Source organism: Thalassophryne amazonica, chromosome 6 (genome assembly GCF_902500255.1).
Source record: "Thalassophryne amazonica chromosome 6, fThaAma1.1, whole genome shotgun sequence".
NCBI lineage: Eukaryota > Metazoa > Chordata > Actinopteri > Batrachoidiformes > Batrachoididae > Thalassophryne > Thalassophryne amazonica.
Window position 1 is genome coordinate 99,062,479 of NC_047108.1, and position 16,836 is coordinate 99,079,314.

General features: G+C 41.1%; 1 protein-coding gene across 3 annotated transcripts; it reads left to right on the plus strand.

Moving 5' to 3' along the window:
* The first annotated feature begins 1,579 nt into the window (after positions 1-1,579).
* On the plus strand, positions 1,580-15,616 carry LOC117512733 (acidic mammalian chitinase-like). 3 transcript variants are annotated; one of them, XM_034172916.1, is made up of 10 exons: positions 1,580-1,771; positions 1,867-1,893; positions 5,303-5,359; positions 5,436-5,601; positions 5,876-6,000; positions 7,397-7,520; positions 7,992-8,174; positions 13,113-13,229; positions 13,367-13,499; positions 15,293-15,616. In XM_034172916.1, exons 1-10 carry the CDS (start codon positions 1,617-1,619, stop codon positions 15,550-15,552), a joined length of 1,347 nt encoding a protein of 448 aa, XP_034028807.1. In that variant the 5' UTR covers positions 1,580-1,616; the 3' UTR covers positions 15,553-15,616. The 3 variants fall into 3 exon arrangements, with proteins under 3 accessions (XP_034028807.1, XP_034028809.1, XP_034028808.1); XM_034172918.1 differs by lacking the exon at positions 7,992-8,174; XM_034172917.1 differs by lacking the exons at positions 1,867-1,893; positions 5,303-5,359.
* The last annotated feature ends 1,220 nt before the right edge of the window (positions 15,617-16,836 follow it).

Sequence of the window (16,836 nt, forward strand, 5' to 3'; positions counted from 1 at the left end):
CCACCTCCTGGCGTCAATTTCTGTTCTGGAAAACCTGACGGTCTCTATGTAAATCCGAATGATGCACACACCTTTTATCAGTGCTCCAACGGATACACTTTCATCCAGAGATGCCCAGCTGATCTTGTTTATAACGACAGATGCAAATGCTGTGTGTACAAATCACTTCCAGGTTTTCCAACTCCACCCCCTGGCGTCAATTTCTGTTCTGGAAAACCTGACGGTCTCTATGTAAATCCGAATGATACACACACTTTTTATCAGTGCTCCAATGGGTACACTTACATCCAGAGATGCCCAGCTGATCTTGTTTATAACGACAGATGCAAATGCTGTGTGTACAAATCACTTCCAGGTTTTCCAACTCCACCCCCTGGCGTCAATTTCTGTTCTGGAAAACCTAACGGTCTCTATGTAAATCCGAATGATGCACACACCTTTTATCAGTGCTCCAACGGGTACACTTACATCCAGAGATGCCCAGCTGATCTTGTTTATAACGACAGATGCAAATGCTGTGTGTACAAATCACTTCCAGGTTTTCCAACTCCACCCCCTGGCGTCAATTTCTGTTCTGGAAAACCTGACGGTCTCTATGTAAATCCGAATGATACACACACCTTTTATCATTGTTCCAACGGGTACACTTACATCCAGAGATGCCCAGCTGATCTTGTTTATAACGACAGATGCAAATGCTGTGTGTACAAATCACTTCCAGGTTTTCCAACTCCACCTCCTGGCGTCAATTTCTGTTCTGGAAAACCTGACGGTCTCTATGTAAATCCGAATGATGCACACACCTTTTATCAGTGCTCCAACAGATACACTTTCATCCAGAGATGCCCAGCTGATCTTGTTTATAACGACAGATGCAAATGCTGTGTGTACAAATCACTTCCAGGTTTTCCAACTCCACCTCCTGGCGTCAATTTCTGTTCTGGAAAACCTGACGGTCTCTATGTAAATCCGAATGATGCACACACCTTTTATCAGTGCTCCAACAGATACACTTTCATCCAGAGATGCCCAGCTGATCTTGTTTATAACAACAGATGCAAATGCTGTGTGTACTAATTTTGAATGTTTGGAAGGAGTCTGTGATGAAAACACTCTTGCAGATGCCAATTTCTTTGCTTGAAACAATGATGTGTTCTTCTGCAACATGCTACACGCTGAGTCTTATATAAAACCCCCTGAAGAAAAATATTTTTAAACTGTCTGAGCTGGATTTCTATCAACAGATGCACATGCTTCAGTTTGTGTCAAAATGTGTGCATTATGCTACAAGTTACTGTTCCTTCTATTAAAATTACTGGACCATTAATGGATCATAAATGTTTTATACAAATCCAGCTCACATGATGTTATTAATCATGTTCACAATCGAATGTACCTACTGACAACAAAGGAATAAATGAATAAATAAAAATAAATCTTCTGCAGTGATAACAAAGAAACACTTTATTCTTGTCTGTGAATATTTCCTCAAGCATCTTCAAAATCTTAAATAATAATAATAAATTGGGCCATGAAAAAGATTTAAATTTGTGTAGTTTGCTTTAGGAGGTCAAAGGTTTCTCCGATGCTTTATGACGTGATGAAGCAACAGTTCAATGACCTATGTTTTAAATTGTACAATTTGTTCAAAGTTAATGATTATCATGGATGTGGGGAGGCAACTGCACAAGAGAGCAATCATGTTCTGTTTGCCACATAGAAAGAGTTCGGCCAAACACATGCACCATGTCCAAGTTCTTTTTTATAGCAGGTAAGAAACAACCCAATGCTATGAACCACTTTCTTTATCTAACTTACTTTTTTCTTACTTATTATGTCTTACTGACTGTATTTGTAACTTTTAAGGTGTCTGTTTTACACTTGGAAGCTTGGGTGAGTTCTATAAATAAGTCAGTATCTCATATTATTTTAGCAAAACAGGCACATTATGTTAAGTAGCAGTTATTCTCAAATAATTAAGCTCTCGCATTTCAGCCTCGTCCTTTAGACTTGTGTGTTATTTCACCAACTGGGCCCAATACAGACCAAACATTGGGAAGTTCACGCCATCAGATATTGATCCAAACTTGTGCACCCACCTGATTTATGCCTTTTCTGCTATTAATAATGCCTTTGAATTGGTCACTGTAGAATGGAATGATGACCAACTCTACAAATCCTTTAATGGACTCAAAGCGAGGTCAGCTCTTTACCCCCAAATATTCTGGCTTTATATACTGCTTAACATACAGTGTTGTTAAATGTTTGTGCACCCTTGAGTTTTTACATGTCTGAATTTTTTATGACATCAAAAAACAAAACACAAATAAGTAGGTGCACCCTCTAGTTTAACACATGTCAACCATCACTTTACCATCATAACAATCTGTTAGGGCCCCTTCACACAGTACAAATGTTGGTCAAATTGTGCATGAAAGTGTGCATGAAGCAGGAATCGTATGCAATATGTGTAAAATCACCTGTTGCTACAACTATTTGCGCACAGCAGCGGCTAAAAGACAGAGTATGCGCTGTGAGAGCCCATCAAACCCTCTCGGGGCAGGTGTTGGCCAAATTCCAGCTGACACACATGAACATCTGACACCGCTCACTTGGCACTAGGGATGGGTATTGATAAGATTTTATCGATATGATACCATTATCGATTCCGCTTATCAATCCGATTCCTTATCGATTCCCTTATCGATACCTCTTGTGAATTTTCTGTGCACTAAAAGTAGGCTTTACAGGTTTTCTATGTCAGCAACATTTTATTGAATGTTAAAGTAAATAAATATAAAATTGGTCACTGGATCCTTAAACACTGCACATAATAAACTTTACATGGTGGATCCTTGATCTCTGAACATAAATAGAAATAAACAAAATCTGTAGTTTTTGTCAAAAGCATTTCCTTTCAGACATTATTGAAATGAATGTCTTTCCATACATCTGCGCTGAGCTCTTGCAGCTGGCTGTGCTGAACCTCAGGATGTAATTCATAAAGAATGCAGGACATCTCATTTTGGGAGGAAAATACATTTTAGTTGATTGCAGTTTATTGTCTGTATTACAGTGCAGTATTTGGAGCTGTGTGAATGGAACGGAGGATGATTCTCATTTCTTGACTGCAACAAGAGTCCCAGTTAGTGACTTTAATCCACACAAAACTAAGTCACGATTGTCATATTTTAATGGCTTTGAGAGGGGTTAAGAAGCGGACTTGCCACTTTTGAAGAGCAGCGAATCAAAGAACCAACAAAGCAGCAGATCGAAGCAATGCTTCATTGGTTCACGCTTCAAAGTGGAGTCGTGCTGCAGAAGCGGTTGATTACAGACCCGCTGCGGGGTCTGTAATCAACGTAGAGAAATGATCATTTTCCCGACAAACACCCTCAAAAACAACGGCCGCTCAGAAGGACCGATAAGGGAATCGTTAAGCAAAAGACTATTGATATCGGTGCATCGAATCATTTCTTAACGATACCTGAAAAGAACCGGTTCTCAATACCCAACCCTACTTGGCACTTAGAAAATGTGTGGCCATTTGTGCTGTTAGCACAAAAACAGTCAGCAGATGATCATTGTCGCGCTAGATGTGAAATTTGTCTAAGTGGCCCACGAGCATGTCTTTGCAAACAGACACAGTGAGACGTTGGTGTGTGCGCTCAACTAACAGGGGGTGTGTCCACCGACAGGAGTGGCTGTGGAGATCTGTGGTTCTGGACGTCATGTACCATGTTTGTACAGACATAAACTAACAACTGTCCACTGTGACGCGCGTGTCTGCTTGCTGTCCTCACATGGACATACATAAAACATATCGCTGTTGCAATGGGCTGGAACGAGCAAGCGCACACCGCGCACATTGACAGGCTACACCAGATGAAATGGACCATCAGATCATAACACGCAGCAGGCGATCTGAATGTCATGTCACCCACGTGAGCTCTGTTTCACGTGATGACGTGGAACAGAGCTGCATGTCAGGCAGGACACGCGCATGGGGCCAGCAGGACATGCCGCCAGCAGATGTGGACATGATAAGAGCACTCTGTTTCTCATTCATGTCATTTCATGACTGTACGTCTGTGACCATGGGTCATCTACAGAGGAACAGACAGTTCATACTTGTATTGCCCGTTTGATAAGAGGGATTCAATAAAATGCAGTGTTTTTATACGGTGTGTGATTGTATCCTTTTTGATATAAGGCATTTTCCCGCACCTTTTACAGGACAGCGATGGTAGCTCAGTGCTAAAATTTCTGGCTGGCACTCAGAGCTTTTGGAAATTTCAGGTTCAAATCCTGTGGGTGGCAATGTGGTTTACACATGCTGCAGCTGCTTGCACTGTGTTCCCTCATGCACGAAACTGTCACAGCATGTATTTTTTATTTATTTTTCACAGCAGCTGCACAATGTGGTCACACATTGCATAGCTCCTCGCACTGTGTCCCACATGCACGAAACTGTTGCAGCGGCATTGTCCATGCCTGCCCATCGCCTCAATGTTTTTGTGGTTCGCTCATATGAACTGTTCCGCCGTGATTCGCCCTGATCTGTACTTACTCGTACTATGTGTGAAGGGGGCCCTTAACCTTGCACGGTGGATTAGTGGTTAGCACTGTTATCTCACAGCAAGAAGATCATGGGAGCACTTCCCACCTAGGGCCTTTGTGTGTGGAGTTTGCATGTTCTCCGTGGGTTCTCTCCAGGTGCTCCAGATTCCTCCCACATCCAAAGACATGCAGATTAGGTGAATTGGAAACTTTAAATTGACCGTAGGTGTGAGTACGGGTGTGAATGTGTCTACATGTGGCCCTATGGTAGACTGGCGTCCTGTCCATAGTGTACCCTGCCTCACGCCCTATGACTGCTGGGATAGGCTCCAGCCCCCCTGCCCCAATTACCCTTAAAAGGAGTAAGTGGGTATGGAAAATGGATGGATGAGGTGAATGAAATCCAAGACATAGTCAATGTATTGGAAATGTTCATATCCATCACCTGACTTGTCTGAAGAAGACTGAATGTATAAGTGAGGGTTTACATATGTTAATCTAGAGTGTGCACTTAGTTATTCACACCATTGTTTTGGCTTTTAGATTTGTATTTCATTTAAGATGTGTAAGATTACTTTTCACCATGAGTTTCAGGGGCATCATTTTAGAAATTTTAATAGAAAAAGAAATTGGTTTTTGCTTGTTTGTTTTTTGATAATAAATTCAAATTATTTCAAACATGTAAAAGCTCAAGGGTGCACGAACTGCATTCCTACTGGCAACTATTTGTTTGTCCCCACAGCAATCCAAACCTTAAAACACTTTTGGCAGTTGGGGGGTGGAACTTTGGAACACAAAAGTGAGTCATTCACGAATCAAAATAACAATACTTATGATTAAAGCTATGTCTTGATAGGTGTACATTTTTCTCATAGATTCTCTGCAATGGTGTCAAGACAAGCCAACAGAGCAATATTTTCCCAGTCGTCAATTACAGTACTGAGAAAATATGGCTTTGATGGACTTGACCTGGATTGGGAGTATCCTGCTGCAAGAGGCAGTCATCAGGAAGACAAGCAGAGATTCACGGCTTTGTGCAAGGTCAACACTGAAAATGAACCAACTTAAAAAAGCGTTGCAACTGATAATGAATTAAGTTGTTTGAACTTACATTTCTGAGTAATAGTTGATCTAGAGTTGATCTAACTTACAAATTTAAGTTCAAACAAATTAATTCATTCAGGTTTTAGCTATTGTAAGACTTTTTTAAGTTGGGTGAACTATTATCTTTTTTCAGTGTAGATCGTAGAGCTCCCAATATAGAGGATACTGATGTTTAACGTGTAACATTGCTGTCCTGTCTGATTTTGTGTAGGAACTCATGGAGGCTTTTCAGGCTGAGGGCAACGCGACTGGCCGTGCCAGACTAATGCTGACTGCTGCTGTGGCTGCAAGCAAAGAAACCATTGATGCTGGCTATGAAATAGCTGAGATAGCAAAGTACACTGACATTTTACATATAACTCACATCATTTAAAAATGGTGAACACCTGCAGTGCAATGGCTCTTACATCCATAACTGTTACGTCTCTGAGCTAAACACAATGTAATCACCAAAATGCACCTGTTAGGGACATGATAACTAGAACTGAATGAGTCATATGTTGACACCTCTTGTCGTCAAGGAGAATCATATGTTAGATATTCATAAAAGCTTTATACGTATGTTTCAAATGATGTATAACATACAAAACAAAGACATTTTTCATGCAGCACTTCAGGATGTTTCTACTTGTGGATCACTATTATACAACCCCAATTCCAATGAAGTTGGGACATTGTGTAAAATGCAACTAAAAACAGAATACAATGATTTGCAAATCCTCTTCAACCTATATTCAATTGAATACACCACAAAGACAAGATATTTAATGTTCAAACTGATAAACTTTATTGTTTTTGTCCAAATATTTGCTTGAATATAGGTTGAAGAGGATTTGCAAATCATTGTATTCTGTTTTTATTTACATTTCACACAATGTCCCAACTTCATTGAAATTGGGGTTGTATAACATTATAATATAAAAATGCAGGGTTGGTATGTGTGGCTCTGCTATTTTTGTGGGTTTTCCACATTCAAATCCCATTAGAGCCTCATTTGACTGATACGCACTGCTGTGTTTCGAGTGCTTGACTTAGTACGTAGCACAGATCAGCAACCCTTATCTTGTACGAGTATTTTATAGTATATCTCGTATTTTTCATCATAGGTTTGTATAGTCTTCATTATCATCATCTCATTATTTCTTCTCAGGGTTTCATTGTGGAAATTATTTAATCTATTCTGGGATTTGAACCCCTAATGGGGGTTATGAGGATACTTCTTGTACTCTGCTGTATACACTAGGAAAGTATACAATTAAAATACAACATTAATAATACGTTTATTTTTGCTGAGATTTCAAATAAATTAATTAATCAAATATGGATGTTTTCTGAGAACCTCCAGATTTCTAAAAATAGAATGGAGTGCTATTTGTATTTGTTAACATGGAAAGGAAATGGCATCTGTGGCTAACATTAGCAAACAGGATAATGTGGTAGTTATTAGCATTAGCCTATGCATCACATTAACTGTGCATGCTAATGACAGGCAGTTGATGATGACCTCAGTTCCAACCATTAGAACATTCAATTTTACATACTAATGCTAACCACAGTTAGCATGGCCATATATGCTAATGGTAGCTGTTGATCACATTTTAGTTTAATATGGGTAGTCAGGAATTGTGTGCAATTCCAACATAATACTAACATAGTAATTAGCTGTCTGTTGCTTTGATCTTGTTATGGTGGTGTGCAGGAGATAAAATACTCTTATATTCCTATTTATCAGATACTTGGATTTCATCAGTGTGATGACGTATGACTTTCATGGCACCTGGGACACAGTCACGGGGCACCACAGCCCCTTGTACAAAGGGTCCCATGACACCGGGGAACATATTTATTTAAATACTGTGAGTAATGCAATTGATATTTTAACTGTATCATTCATTTCTTTCTCTCTGTCTGGATATGACACTTAAGTTTCGGATGTGGATCCATGGGTTTACTACCGGATCCAGACCACCAGATCCAATGTAGCGGATCCACATTGAGCCGAACTACTTTCTTTCAGCCATCTTTGTTGGCTGAAGGACAAAAGTTCCACATAACATGAATCCCTGATCTTGTTTAACATATCATTTTCGAAAAAAATACAGTAACTGGCTGAGGTATAAAAACAAAACACCCCTTGCCTGGGAAGCAATATGAGCAGAGGTTCCAGTTTGTTGGGGATGGCGGATCACCTACACCTCTGGCTCAGGTGATCCTCCGCCATCCCCAAATCACTGGATCCACTCACATTGCTCCCCACACTCAGGGTGTTTTGTCCTTTTATGCCATGTTTTATTTGTTTTTGGTCTCACTCCTTTATCATATTTTAGGACTATGCCATGAGGCATTGGCGGGACAATGGAACACCTGTAGAAAAGTTAAACCTGGGGTTTGCCACTTTTGGAAGAACATTTCATCTCACCAGTCAATCCAGTGACGTTGGAGCACCAGCTCAAGGTGGCGCTGCTGCAGGCCCCTTTACGAGAGAAGTCGGCATATGGTCCTATTATGAGGTGGAATGATCAACTATGTGTTTATTAATTTTTAACTTTACACAGATTATTTCTGATAAGAGCCAAACAACTTCACCAACCAATAAAGGAGGGAGAGCAGTTATGTTTATATATGCAATCTATGATCAGACTATTTATTTGTGTGTCTGTCTGTCCAAAGGCAGAATATGATTAAACTAGCAGAGGTACCCGTCTTCACCCAGATAAACAATGATTTAAAAATTTTTCATTAAAAAAAAATATATATATATATATATATATATATATATATAAAAAAAAATAGAAGCACACCGCTGGAGCTGGCGGATTAACACAGTGGTTTTTGACTATAAAAAACTACAGCACTTACAGCGTGCTCTTGTTTACTCTTTTTAAAAGTACGTAATGATTTTGTTAAAACTATCAATGTTAGCTTATGCTACCTGCCTGTATCCTTGGACAAGACACTTAATCTATATTATCTCAGTCCACCCAGCTATAAATGGATACTGGCCTTGGCTCGGAAAGTAACCTGCGTCGGACTGGTGTACTATTCGGGGGGAATAGTGTACTCTAATCCGCTTGATGCTACAGAATCCAGAGAAGAGCGCCGGTGTCACAGACCGAACGGTCCCCCCTAAAAACTGGTCCACCCTGCCTTCACTGCGCATGCGTCATCAGCCGCGGTTCACTGATTATCACCATGTTTCTGCTTAAAACTGCACTCCAGTCATCATTTGTCTCAGCGACAGATATCTGAAGCTTTTTTACAATAATCATTTCCTCATAAATTCAGCATTATTTCATTATAAAAGACAGAGGAAGCAATCAGAGTGATGCAGCTACGTGGGATGCTAGCTGTTGCATTCACTGGGCGTCCGTCATTTTAAAGCGTCACAGAATATCGCCTCGTTTCTGCTCAAAACGTTCTCGTTTTGCTTAAAACTGACTTCAGAATGATTTAAGAGGTTTTACCTTGTCATCTGATGGTTAGTAGTCACATTAATCCATTTGATCGCTTTGGGTGAAGAGACTCCATCTTAGATGTACTGCTGTGGTCTGAAATGATGCATGCACAGTGGAGGCAGGGTGGACCAATTTTTAGGGGGGACCGTTCGGTCTGCGACACCAGCACCAACAGGCCTCAGGGCCTATATGACTTACTTATCAAATGTGTGCTGTTTCCTAATAGTGTTAAGATATTTTATGTACTTTTTAATTATTTAATTTTTCATTTTATTGTTTCACGTTCAGTATTGTATTGACTTAGAAAATTTTATTCCATGACTCCACACAGCTTTACGTATGCACTGGTTGTCATGTTTCACAGGGAAGCTGGGCACAGCAGGAGTTATGAGGCACAATGCAGACTCACAAGCAGGTGGTAGGATATAAAAGACTTTATCGTTAGTGCAGGCAGTGGGTCTGGGATGGGAATCAGGTGTGGTGAGCTGGCAGGAGGACAGCGTGGACAAACAAAGGTGAGAGACAAGACAAGTGGGCAAGGAGATGACAAACAAAACGAGGCGTTGCCAACTGGAATGAAGGGCAAGAGAGCATAGTAATCAGAGAGCGTGACAGTGATACAAATTAACCTGGGTGTGAAACATGAGAACACAGATGAGGAGGGACAGACAAGGGAGTGCAGTGACAGCAGGGACATAACCAGAAAACAGAAACTAACAATACAAAAATATCCAGGCCAACAAAAACAAAAAACTAAAGGCAGAATGGAATCTTAACATGAACAGAATAATATGCAACAAATGGCTAAGACTGAAAACAAGTAAATCAAAAGGCTGAAACTAGAACGGGACTAATGAGTGGAAAATGTATAAAACACAAAATAATTCAACCAAAACTACAGTGGTAGGTAAACCTGTCAAATAAAACCTCTGACAAAGCAATCATGAACAAAAAGACAGTGGATCAAAGACTAAACTAAACAAGAATGGCACTAATCATGTGGCTGATGTGTGAAGAACAAACAAGCTGTGAAAAGATCAAAATAAACAGATGATCAAAAAAGCAAATAAAAGATATCAATAAAGAAAGACTGACAGAAAATAATGACCAACACCTGAGCGGGGGCAAATCCTGACACTGGTTTGCGATCTGCTGATAAATACAAAGAAGAAGACTTTTGTATATGTGTTAAGGTTATTTTCAGACTGTGGCCAAAAACGTAACCAAGTTGAGTGCCTTAAAGCATTTATAATGGATTTAATCATTCACCTGTCTTGAAAATGGCATGATCTTTTAGATGTCACTTGCATCACATAACATACTAATGGCTAATGTTAGCATGACCAAATGGGCCATTTGTGAGCATTTTATTACAAATATCTGTAATAATATGGCTTGGTGTGTGTGTAAGGGATCATCTATGAAACGTGCTCCAGTTTTTCCATTCGGTACTTTAACAATTCCCATAATTCCCCTGCGCTTCCCAGAATGCACAGCGACGCCAGCAGAGTTCCCATGTAAACAATGGCTAGCGAGGATGTGGATGGTGCCGATTTAGCGAGTTCACGAGTGAGTATGATGATGACATGTTCTTTCAGGATGAGAAGGTTATCTAGAAGAGGTGTAGCACCTGTAATGAACTTCTGCTGTGCCCCAATGTTGTCTTGTTGTCCATACTTCACGAGGTGTGTTTACATTGTGCCCTAAACCGGAAATCTGCTGAAACCGACCTCTCGCGTGAGTCACAGACAGAGAGACAGTGCGAGATTCACAACTGTGAAACAGCGAATTGGGTGAGGTGACTGTTACATACCAGCCCAGTCTCACGTTTTTTTTTCCTCCTCCTGTCATGAAATGATTCAAAATTTCATGATAGGGCCTTTTTTAACTCACTATTACTAATCCTACTCCTACTACCAACCATAACCTAACCCTAACCCCCCCGTTACATTTTAATTACGTGCACCCGTCACGGAATGAATTAGAAAAAATTTGTGCTCCCATGATGAAAATTTTGCACTTTTCGTGACAATATGATGAACCAATAGATTAATGTATATTTCATGCTGCTGAATCACGACATGCCGTGAGACTGGGTTGTACATACACAGAAAGCCACTATACTGAGAGTGCGGCCTTCACTGCGGACACAAATACAGAGTCAACACATACCAAACCACAGAGACACACGTGCTGTCCTTTGTAGTACGAGGTCTGTTAGAAAAGTAATGGACCTTTTTATTTTTTGCAAAAACCATATGGATTTGAATCACGTGTGATTGAATCAGCCAAGCTTGAACCTTCGTGCGCATGCGTGAGTTTTTTCATGCCTGTCGGTTGCGTCATTCGCCTGTGAGCACGCTTTGTGGGAGGAGTGGTCCAGCCCCCTCGGCGGATTTTCACTGTCAGGAAAATGGCTGAGCGACTGCCACTTTGCTGCATCAAAATTTTTGAGAAACTGTGAGAGACAGCCAGGTGGAAAGCATTCGGAAAATTCAGATGGCTTTCGGTGAAAATCTTATGGGCATCACACAGATTAAGGAGCATTACAACTGGATTAAAGACGGCCCACAGCGGCTGAGGGCGCGCCGCGCTTCGAGAGGCCATCGACAGGTTGAAACGACCAGATCATTTCCAAAGTGAAGGCTGTGTTGATCCGGGACGTCGTCTGACTACCAGAGAAATGGCAAGAGAGGTGGACATAGCACTTTTTCGGCACATTACACTGTTACAGGAGATTTTGTAATGAAAGACTTCACGCATCAGGACGGAGCCGCTAATGGCGCAGAACAAAAAGCACCTCTGTGTTGGAAGTTTCATGGGACATGCTCAGCTCTTCCACCATTCGGAAGATTCATACGGCTTTGGGTGGCTTTTCAGTCGAGTGAGTATCCGAGAAATTGTCGAAGAGCTGGGCATGCCACAACATGTCCTGTGAGACCAACACGGACGTGCTTTCGTTCCGCGCCATTAGCGGCTCCGTGGCGAATTCCTCCGCTCCTGTTTTCATGACAAAATCTCCTTTAACAGTGGAATGTGCCGGAAAAGTGCTATGTCCACCTTTTCTGCCATTTTTCTGGTAGTCAGACGACGTCCCGGATCAACACAGCATTCAATTTGGAAATGATCTGGTCATTTCAGCCTGTCGACCGCCGCTCTGAGTGCGGCGCGCCCTCCGCCATTCTGCGCCATCTTTAAACCGGCTGTAACACTCTTTAATCTGTGTGATGCCCATAAAATCGTCCCTGAAAGCCATCTGAATTTTCCGAATGGTGTCCATCTGGCTGTCTCTCACAGTTTCTGGAAAAATTTGGTGCAGCGCTGCTCCAGCCGTTCAGACATTGTCCTCACAATGAAAATCCGACGAGGGGGAAGGACCAGTGCTCACTCAAAGCCTGCTCACAGGCGAATGACGCAACCGACAGGCGTGAAAAAAACTCACGCATGCGCACGAAGGTTCAAGCTTGGCTGATGCAATCACACGTGATTCAAATCCATAAGGTTGTTGCAAAAAATAAAAAGGTCCGATACTTTTCTAACAGACCTCATATAGACAGGGTTCGAATTGACCAGTGGCTTTCAGGGGTGCCCTATTTTCGAGTGAACTCCATGTCTTCCCAAGTACATACATGCATGCACATACATAAGTGGGTAGCACTGCAATCGATAACAGGGTTAAACATTCCATTACTACTGCAAGCAGGTCCAGTCCTCACCAACAATTATTTAGTGGGAAATTAGCTGTTTCACAATGTCTAAATGTAGTAGTAGTAGGCAGAGGTGGGACGAAGTCACCATCAAGTCACTCTCAAGTCATGAATCAGCAAGTCCAAAGTCAACTCTCAAGTCATAATGACCACCAATTGTTTGCAAACTGACTTGATACTTGACTTGGGACTTGCTGATTGATGACTTGAGATTAAGTTGACAGTGACTTCGGCCCACCTCTGGTAGTAGGTAGTAATTTGCAGTATATTAAACATCTCTTTGCAGATTTGCACTTTTCTTAAAGGAGCCACCGTTGAGTTGATTGAGGATCAGAAAGTTCCATTTGCCACTAAAACTAATGAGTGGGTGGGATATGACAACAGGAACAGTTTTGAAACAAAGGTACTCGTTTTTTCAAGAAAAATATTGCTCAAAACTCATCAATAATTATTGAATTTACAATGTGCCTGTTGTGGTGATTTAAATGTAATGTTAAATCACATATATTGCTGATGTTTTTTCTGTTCTTATTGTGTCAGGTCCATTACCTAAAAGCCAACAGCTTTGGAGGTGCTTTCGTCTGGGCTCTTGATTTGGATGACTTTGCTGGGCAATTTTGTGCACAGGGAAATTACTCCCTCATCAGTTACCTTCGCTCTCTTTTGATATCAGGTGAACATTTAAATGTTGCAAGTTTAAAGTCCTTCTGCACAAATTTGAAAAGTTATGGCATGAATGAGCCCGAATGCTGTGTGAATGAAGATTCCAATGACAGTCATGCAAATTCAAGCTGCACTCGAACACTTCATACAGCATTCAGGATATTCGTGCAGCCAGAGCACATGCACTGTACATTCCTGTTACATGCGTGTTTGAAAACATTCGACTGGTGATCGAGTTGCAGTCGTACAGCATTCTGACTGCCATATGAATGCAGTACGACATTCGTTCGCAATTCAAACCATTCAAACTGCGTTTGAGGGTCTGTAGGAATTGTTCGAGCAAGCTGAATCCTGGCCAAATGCCTTGACTGTCCTCCCTGTCACACTTGAGCAAGGGTGGGCATCTTGTTCCAGAAAGGGCCAAGAGGGTGCAGGTTTTCTTTGCAGCCACTGACTCCACCAGGTGATTTCACTGATTAACTGATTCCATCTGCTCAAAGTGATATTAATCAGTGAAATCACTTGGTGGAGTCAGTGGTCCAGTCAGTCAGTTTCCAGAACAAGTTGCACACCCCTGCAATAGAGCATGAATGAGCATGAATGCCGTACGAATGGACATTTGAACGACATTCATGCAATTTGAACTGCAGTCGAGCTGCATTCAAATTCCTCGAACAGCATTTTTGTAGCACTTAATGAAATCTGCCAAATTCGTACCGCCAGCATGAATGTAGAGAGCATGCACACCACTGCAATGCTGCAATAAAACTGGGGAATGTTGGAATAGCAGTCGTACTGCATTTGTGCTGCATTCAGAGCATTCTGATCGTGGTCGAGGGAACCTCGAAATGGATTAGGCACACCAAATCCTACCATCATATCTTGATTGTGCCACTGATGAGCCGGATCCCCTAATCCATGCATCCTGTTCAGGGCGTGCAAAGGAAATATTGTAATGTGCAAAGTCTGTGACACACAATCATTATGTGCACTAGACGTGAACATTGCGCAATCACACCAAATACATTGTGTGTCACAGTGAGTCAGCTTGTCTCCATGATGCACTGATGCACAGTGCAGCCTTCTGTTCGGGATCTAAAAACCATGTTAACATGATATTAGAGATACATCCTCTGACACCTGAGGTGGACTGACAATGGATATGTGGTACTATTATGCTGGTGGTGTGCTGTCTGTCCTTCTGGGCCAAAGGAGTTGTAGAATTTGCAGTATGTCATGTTATGCAGCAATGGGTGCACCTCCTTGATAATGCCTTTCTTTACTGCTTCTTGGAAAATCCTCTGCACATGGAACAAGTTGACACATCCGCCTGGTTCATGACTGCAACTCGGCTGGAAGGTGTTGGACAAAGTAATCCTGCCTGCACCCTAAAGCTGATAATAATTGTCTTCCCTTGTTAAGCATCTCTGCTCAATGCCACAGGTGGCTTAAGAGCAGTCTTTAATATCCTTAACAGGATGTGAGCACATGAAGTGCGAGACCAAAAGACTCTTTTGAGTCGCAGAGTTCCTGCAAGGATCTAATCTTACTTTCACCCCTGCTGGTAATAACAGCTGTGGGTGTGCACATCAGCAGTGTGACACGGCAAGTCTTCTAAAGAGCAGACCACAGCGCTCGCCCTGCCACGCACCGCCCCCTCCCGCTTGCGGAAGTACTGCTCTCCGAATGTGTACAAATCATTCGAGAAATCTTAAGCAGTATGCTGTATCCATCATAAATTCCTTGCCTTGCATTATCTTAAATATTTGTAAATGATGACAAACTTTCCTCTTATTTTGACAGAACTTCTTCCTCTTCCAGAAACCACTTCAAAGCCAGAGACTCCACCTACAGCCACACAACTACCTCACATTACACCTACGACCATAACTCCAACTAAAGTACTTCCCAGCAACTTCTGTGCTTCAAGGACCAATGGTCTTTATGCCAATCCTGATGTCCCTGGTTCTTTTTACTCTTGTTACAATCATATTACTGTGATACAACACTGCCCATCAACTTTAGTGTTTCAAGAAAGTTGCAAATGCTGCAGTTATGCCTGATGGCTTTGTTGGCTATGGTTATTTGCAATATCAGCAAATACAGTAGTTGTTTGCTTTAAGATTTGCTATACAAGGAAAGCCCTGCGACATATTTGCAAAACTCTCAAAACTTTTTTTCACATCATCATTATGGGGTATTGTGTGTAGAAATTTGAGGATTTTGTAGTAAGACTGTAACATTAAAAGGAAATGTGGAAAAAGTGAAGCATTGTGAATACTTTCTGGGTGCACCATACTACTTAAGATATTCATTTATCACATTCAGTCACTAGGATACTAAAGACTACACTCTTGATCTCAAAGGCAGAGTCCCCAGAGTCATGAACATCACTACTGAGATAAATTATGCTGGCTGTACACTACACAATGATATGACGCAATATTCCTGTATCAGTGTAACACAGTACCTCCTCAGCATAGTGCAGAAGAACTGTAAAAGCTCAACTTTTTGAATTGCATAGCATGCTTATGTTGCTACTTATTGGGACATTTATTTTACATCAGGGGAATCCCTGCTCCAAGGGCCTATTTACATGAAATTGCATATTTAAATGGGGCGTGGCCAGGGAGTTTGGTTCCACGCTCAATTCCACGTTCACAGTGGGATGTACAAATGGAACATGTGCAAAGTCATGCCTATGCACACTTTCATACATCTAAATATATTTGTGCTTACGCCAGATTCAGGGTTTTGGTGTACGCCAACTTTTAGCAGAAAGTCCACGCAAGACTTTGTACATGAAGCCCCTGGTCCTTTGAGTGTGGATTTCACATGTCCTCCCTGTTTTTACATGGAGTCCCTCCATGTGTTCCGGCTTCCTCCCACTCTCAAAAACATTCAGGCTTGGTGAACTGGTGACTCTAACACTGAAAGTCAATACGTGTGTATGTGTCAGTTGTGTACTAAACTACTGAATTGTCCAGGGTGTATGACACCTCTTGCAAAATGACTGCTGGAACAGACCCTGTGACCCTTAAATGTAATGCATGGATTTAGAAAATGGATGATGAAATGCCAGCCCTGCCATATCAGTTTTACAAATAACCACATAATACAGTACTTGCAGTATATTATTTTATTTTATTTTACTAAGAGCCCAAACTTAAAACAGTTGTTCTGTTGTCACATTTAGATGTGTGGTACAATGCAAATATAATATTATATATATATATATATATATATATATATATATATATATATATATATATATATATATATATATATATATATATATATATATATATATATATATATACAGTTGCTCAACATTTGCTTTTGTAATG